Genomic DNA, 7,544 nt, shown 5'->3' on the forward strand with positions numbered 1-7,544 from the left:
AATGTCAAAAGATTGTTGCTGCGCAAAACAAAACAGTGCCGTTGTGGAACACCGGCAACACAGGCAACAGCTAGGTAGCCAGGACAACAGGTGTTGTCTATCACAGCAGCTGATTAGAGTCTTGTTGAAAAGTCACTTTAGCAGTGAAAAGTCTTGTTGCCATTGACAGCGGTCTGTTATAGACCAACCCGTCCGTTATCGAAAAAATAACAGACGTGCGAACGTTGGGGAGCCCCGTAGAAATGAATGGAGCATTCGACCGATGACGTCACACCATATAATAATAGTTCTTTAGTCCCATGCTAGAGTGCATGGCCGGAGTGGCCATAGGGCCTACAGGGCATTTGCAAGAGGAATTGTGGATGATTTTGTCCTGACCCTCCTCTCAATGATTGATTACTGCACAGGACTACCAGGCTCAGGCCCAGGGGCCCAAGAATCAAGGGGGCCCTGAAGGCCAAGCCTTTATATTTCCTTTGTCGTATTGCATTAACATTTTTAACAACATACAGTGTATAACATCTTGCCTGAAACCCTGAATCCTTTTGTAAAAGACCAACACCCATAGACGGGAGCTTTTCTTGGTTTTGTTTTTGGCCCAGGGCCCTGTAATCTATTCCTGCCTCCCCTCTACAGGGATTAAAGCAAAAAAAAGTAATCTGACTGAACTTTTTTACCGGTTAGGCACCCGTTCGAGTATCACTCCGTAACCCTACGAAAACCAATGTAGCCAGGCTCTGCCTTTATGACGAAACATACATGCGGTGCCAGAGCCAGCGGCATAGGCAGACGGGGCAGTCGCCTAGAGCAGTGTTTCCCAACCTTTTTTGTCCTGCGTACCCCCTAAGCCATTTTGTCACATGATGAGTACCCCCTCACCCTCACACATGCTCTGTTCCTCTATCCCAATGTGACTACACTCAATATATTTGCTATTATTATATTTTTCTGCGTACCCCCTGAGGTGTGCTCGCGTACCCCTAGTGGTACACGTACCCCTGGTTGGGAAACACTGGCCTAGAGCATAATATGCCTATGTCTTGAGGGCGCCAGTAATACCAAAAAGTGCCACAAAATCAGAACTTCAACCAACATAAATCTTTACACTTCACATGAACAATGAATATTCATTATGCACTCAGTAGGCCTATATAGACTCAGTATGAGTGTACCTGTAGGTACCTACTAGATCAGATATGCTCAATCAGATGTAGGCCTACAATGCTATGTTTACAGATGCCAATTTCTAAATACAAAAAAAAGGAAAGAGGGCGGGCAGGCCTAGGCCGCTCACCAGATTGACTAGAACTGGCCGAGAAATGGAGGGATAATGGATACTATATCAGACTGCAAAGATTGAACTGAAATTTGGGGCATGTTTTGGTTATTTCATCTTATTTCTACCCATTGTTTATGAATTGTTCACAACATCATGCAGAATGGATTCACAATGAATGCTGCTTCAAAATGGTAGCTGATCTCACAGAATTATTGACTTGGAATTGCAATGTGTTGATACAGTGAGTGATCCCATTATGGGTTTTTTTGTTGTAGTAGTAGGCTATATTTTGTCTTTCACATTATAATGGACAAACACTGTTCTGGTGAAAGCACTGGTGCGCATTGCTTGCAGTTGTATTTCTGACATTTAAAAAGCCCTGATCATAGCAATCAGAGGGAGAAAACTAGCTTTAATTATTTGTATGTTCTTCACCCTTCGGCCTTTTTCAGTATTCATCCTGTTACAAATAACTTGTTGACGTTTACAAACGGTGCGGTATGTCTACCTCTGTGTTCTACCGTTTTGAAAACTACTGGCTACTTTTTTGCTTCTCGATGTGCGGTGCCAAGCACACGCTTACCATTGATTTAAAAAACATCCCCGATTCTTCCTATGCGCACGTGTTCTACAAGCTGACAAGACGCAGCAGACACGACAGTCACAGACATACGTCTATCGTTTACAAAAGTAACACACTTTCCCAAGCTTGTCGCGCAGCTTTCCACTCGAATCAAGGCAAATCACCCACCCATCAGTCCTGTGCGCAGTGCGCAAATTACTGAACTCAAACGAAACGCATAGTCCGAGAAGATGGACACAGACGTTGAGCCACTCAAAAACAAGCGCACACACAACTGTTGCTGCTGCACACTATTCCAGTTAGCAGAAATAGCGTCACACAGTAACAAGCCTTGAAAGTGAAAACGTCGAAACGGCATTTATCGACCATGAGTCCACCCATCAGAACACTGCTTCCCAGAACAAGACGTGGCATAAAATATTGGCTCTGCCAGGGATAGCCTATCCGTGACCCAAATGCAACCCATTTTTAACTTATTTCTTGAATATATATATCGGCAACAACAAAGTTAATCTGCTATGAGTACAGATGAGACTGTGAATTATCCGTTGTCAAAAAGACAACTAGCTCTAGGCCTACACGCAGCCAGTCAAACGCGCTAAACTTTGAGGATGAAACGCATGGTAGGCTATCCTAGTTAGCTGCCATAGTCGTCCCATTGGGGCAATGAATAATGCTAGTAAGAGTCACAATGCTTAAAAGGCAAACCCTTCATGAAAAGGACATCATACGCAGTCGAAGTAAACTATTCATTTTTAAAAAAAAATATCTGCCACGGCAGGTGCAATGATATGGAAACGTCACTGCACTTTATACATTGTATTACAATTTTTTCTTTTCTGCCATCAGCAACAATTTTGGCTATTTATTTTTTAATCTCTCGCGCTGCGCTGCCACAGAATTGTTGACCGCTCGTGTACTTTTTTTGGAACACGGAAGAACAGGGATGACCCAAAACTAGGCTACTGATGAGTGAATGTTGTATCATACCGCCAATGGTGGAGTGTATAACTAAATCCGTACACCAAACACACCTCTCGTCCCCTTCTCATGACCAGGAGTGCTCTCGATTTGAGTTCAGTTGGAAAGTAAAAATTGTAAATTAATTGACATAAATTATACGGACGGAAATCCGTCCAAACGAAAATCCAGTTGACGGAATTCCGTCGTAGCGACGGAAAACTTTAATCCCTGCCTCAATGATGTCAGTCCTCATGCCACTACAGTCAAGCATTTTGGCTGTAAATGCCTGGCCCGATTTTTGTCCCAGTCCAGTCCTGGCTGAAGGAAGTGGGGCATTGTCAGCCAGCGGTCCCCAGTCAACCACTTCAGCCACAAGCTAACTATACAGGATGTGGCTATAGGCTATGGCTGCAATAGCCTTAGGTAATATATTACTGTATACTACCACAGTATGAAGTAGCACAATAGCAGCACATGGTATGGACAGAAACGCATGTAAGTAGAAGGCAGAATGAATCAGGTTTTAAATGCAATTCAGTGCAAAAAAAATAACGTGCAGCAAAATGTGTTACTAAAAAAAGCGTCAGTATGAAGAGACCCAAGATGTTTGGCTTACATCTCTCCCCCCACATTAAGCTCAGTGTGCTCACACACACACACACACACACACACACAGGTGCATCATGATGATGAGTTTTAGATCTGTACATGGGCCAGACCAGACAAGGCAAGGCGAGGCGAGGCGAGGCCGCCCTGAGCGACTGAGAGAGCGAGCGAGTGCGCGCGCGAGAGAGAGAGCGGAGACAGAGGAGCCAGGCAGGCGTGGGAGGCGTCCTGGCCTCAGTGAGGCAGCACGTGTGTGATAAGATCGTCACAGCCAGGGGCCCTCCTGCGCTGCCGCCGCCCGGGTGGCATTCACATTAGTCACAAGACACAGTCGCCCACGCTCACCTCACCTCACCGCTCGGCAGCACTGCCTTCACTTCACTTATAACCATACACAGACCCCTTCTGCTCCACATGATGAGACAGCAGGAGGGAGATAGAGAGAGAGAGAGGGAGGGAGGGAGGGAGAGAGAGAGCAAGAGAGAGAGACGAGAGAGGGAGGGAGAAATAGAAGGTGGGGTGTGTCAGGTGTGAAGGGAGATGAAAAGAATCTAGGACTGAGAGAGAAAGTGACATGTATGAGGGGATGGAAAAGAGGAAATATATGCTGTGTATGAGCGAGTGTGACAGAGAGGGAGGGAGGAGGGGGTTATATTGTGATGGGACATGATGAGAGGGTACAGTGTAGAGAAAGAGAAGTGTGTGGAGATGGAAAGTGAGAGTGAGAGTGACTGAGTGGATTTGAGAACTTTGAAGACAGAGGCCTGGAGATGTAAGGAGAGACTTATACAAGATCTCCCTTATGCCTTTATGGAGTGCGTTTAATGCAAGCTTTTTGGAATTATATAAAAAAGACTCAAAACGTATATTTTGAAATAAAAAAAAAACCTTTATTGACTTATTTATATATTCCAATAAAACTGTGAGACTCTCTACAGTACAGACAGTAACGCAACACAATACGTGGAAGCACTATATACAACACAAGTTCATATTTTCAATCACAAAGAAAAAAACTGTATAAAAGCCCTGTGCCTCTTCCAAGATGGCCGATTCGCCATGCCGCACAGCTGATTGGCTTTAGTGGCGCAAGACTGGCATCAATGGACTTACAACTGACATGAGATCAGTTCGAAAGGGTTTTTTTGTTGTTGTTTCAAGATCTAAAGCGAGAGTTGAGACAGGAGACATCAGTGTGATTCAATCCACAGCTCAGCTCTCTGAACTCACGGGTCACTAAGAGTAGGGTGGATTAATACCCACTTAAATGTTCTCACTTTGACGTTATACTCTTCGTGAACATAGTCCGCTTTGGTCTGGTAAACAATTGCACAACACTTTCCTTCATTTTGAGCAGTGGAGTCTGGCTTGACAGTGATACACATCCTCCTAATCAAACTCAGAGCTTCTGTACAAAATGGAATAAAAAGCTGCACAAGCACCGAGGATCTGAGGGGGGTATTCCAAGAACTTGGTTAAGTGATAAACCTGGCTAACTTGACCTGCAAGAAGTTGTCATACATACACTGTAAAACATTTCAAGCCAGTTCAACGTCAAAAAGTAACTTGCCCTGCTGCCTTAAGTTTGTAAGTTACTTAAGTTACTTGAGAAATTCTCGAGTTCAGTTAAGCCTCAAGTTTAGTCATCTCACAAACTTGAGGCAGCAGGGGCAACTTACCTTTTTACATTCAACTGGCTTGCAATGTTTTATAGTGTAGCTTGCAGGTGTCATTTAGTTAAGATGTATTATCAGTTGCTCTTCTTTTCATGATTTGACCACTATCTGCAGGTTACATGATCCTGGTGTACTGCTGAACCAGCGTCTTGGAACGCCACTACCAGCCCTGGTCTAACCAGACAACGTGGGGCCTCAGGCCTTGTTGATGTAGCCCTCCTTGATGAGGAAGTCGTAGATCTTGCGTGTCTTGTTGACGTCAATCTTGATGAGGGAGCGGGCCTGGGCCAGCCGGAGGCCTCCCTGCCGACGGCACTCGTTCAGCAGAGCCTGCTTATACTCCAGATAGGCACCCGGCACCAGACGCACCACCTGGCACAGCTAGGAGGAGAGGAGGAGAGATGAGGAGAGGAGGAGAGATGAGAGAAGGAGGAGGGGAGAGGAGAGGGGGGGGTGAGGAGGAGAGAGGGGGAGAGAGGAGAGGAGAGGAGAGGAGAGGCAGAGGAGAGGAGAGGAGTGGAGAGGAGAGGAGTGGAGAGGAGAAGAGAGGAGGGGAAAGGGGGGAGAGAGCAGAGGAGAGAGAGGAGAGGGGAGAGGAGAGGGGAGGAGAGAGGAGAGGAAAGGAGAGGAGAGAGAAGAGGAGATAGGAGGGAGGAGGGAGAGGGAGAGAAAAGAGGAGAGAGGAGAGGAGAGGAGAGGAGAGGAGAGGAGAGGAGAGGAGAGGAGAGAGGAGGGAGGTCCAGAAAGGAGGAGGTAAGGGGAAGAGAGAAGAGGAGAGACGAGGGGAGGAGAGAGCAGAGGAGAAGAGAGAGGAGAGAAGAGGAGGATATTGGAGAGGGAGGAAGAGGAGAGAAGAGATTGGAAAGGAGGGGAGAGCAGAGGAGACGAAAGGAGAGAGAGGAGAGGATAGAAGGGGAGAAGGGGAGGAAAGGAAAAGTGAGGAGAGCAGGAGGAGAGGAGATGAGATGAGAGGAGGGATGGCAGGAACAGACATCAGACAGACGCACAGGGACAAGCTGTTAGAGAAGAGCAACTTGGTCTCATCACCAGTCATCCAAACAAGACAGCCTTCAAGCCTTCTGCTCTCTGAGGTCAGCTATGTGTGCACCATGTAAACCAATTAGTCAGAATGGTTCTCTGGAGCCTGTGCATATGTACAGTTGAGGACGATATTACTAGCCCCCCTCCTGAAATTAGACATATCTCTTCATTGATCATTGAGAATGATCATTATTAATAAATGTGTGTTATTCTGGAAACAAATACACCATTGAGATAGTATCCAATAAGTTAAATTTGGACTTTTCCATTTTCACAATGAGTTTAAACAAAAAAGTGTAAAAATGGCAAGGACAAAATTATTAGCTACCCTTATCATTAGTCAAGTCAAGTCAAGTAGGTTTTAATGTCAATTTCTTTACATGCACTGGTCATACAAAGAATTTGAAATTACATTTCTTGCTTTCCCATACAGACATAGACTAATCTAGGTAAGGACATAGACAGTATAGACATAGACAGTACTTATACATGGACTTAAGACAGTATGGACATAGACAGTGCTCATACAGACATTTAAAGTGCAAGACTGGACAACAGAAGACTTGTAGAGGACATACATTAAGAGGTATTGTTGTGCTTTTGTGCTTTTCCTAAAAAAGTCCTTTATAGCGTTCTGACATGGTAATAGTAGCATTTTGAAGACAAATAAATATTAAAAAAGGTCTGTCAAGTACACCGGCAGCAGTGTGTGTGTGTGTGTGTGTGTGTGTGTGTGTGTGTGTGTGTGTGTGTGTGTGTGTGTGGTGTGTGTGTGTGTGTTTAGTGCAGGTAGAAGGTGCGGTGTGCGTCTGTGTGTGTGTTCGTGTGTCTGTGTGTGTGTGTGTGTGTGTGTGTGTGTGTGTGTGTCAGTGTGTGTCAGTGTGTGTATGTTTGGGTTTAGTGCAGAAAGTGCATTAATAGTCAATACAGTGCCATTTATGAACAAAAATTGACACCAGGCACTTTGATTAGTTGTTAACTATGTTGGCACATGTCCTACCAGGGATTTTGGCCCATTTTTTTCATCGCAAATAGTTAAGCTGGTCCAAATGGCATGGATGTTGAGGATGGACTTTCATTTTCAGCACTCTTCAAATACTATCTAAAGGATTGAGGTCTGAACCACTCCATGACCATGGTTTTAGTATCCTTGAGGAACATTTGAACTATTTTGGATGCAAGTTTTGGGTTATTATCTTATTGAAAGATCCAGTGAAGATCTTAGCTCCCTCTATGAGCATATTTTTGCAAGGTCACTTTCCACATTCTATCATAATTTTCAGTTTTTATGGTTTTCAGTTTTTAGTCTGTTATTCAGCCTCAGACACAGGGAGTCTGGGTCTGAATCTGGATTGCTGGGTCTTCCAACAACATTGTAACCCAAAGCATACATTTA

At 44.8% G+C, this 7,544-nt stretch overlaps 1 protein-coding gene across 2 annotated transcripts in view; it reads right to left on the minus strand.

Moving 5' to 3' along the window:
- Nucleotides 1-4,300: 4,300 nt before the first annotated feature.
- tada2a (transcriptional adaptor 2A) overlaps nt 4,301-7,544 on the minus strand; it is a 34,940-nt gene continuing 31,696 nt past the window's right edge. For both annotated transcript variants that reach the window (XM_063204980.1, XM_063204978.1), the window contains exon 15: nt 4,301-5,488. In XM_063204980.1, the coding sequence (XP_063061050.1) occupies nt 5,303-5,488 (186 nt within the window). In that variant the 3' untranslated portion in view covers nt 4,301-5,302. The remainder of the gene's footprint in view (nt 5,489-7,544) is intronic.

The sequence above is a fragment of the Engraulis encrasicolus genome, chromosome 8 (assembly GCF_034702125.1).
Source record: "Engraulis encrasicolus isolate BLACKSEA-1 chromosome 8, IST_EnEncr_1.0, whole genome shotgun sequence".
Classification (NCBI taxonomy): Eukaryota; Metazoa; Chordata; class Actinopteri; order Clupeiformes; family Engraulidae; genus Engraulis; species Engraulis encrasicolus.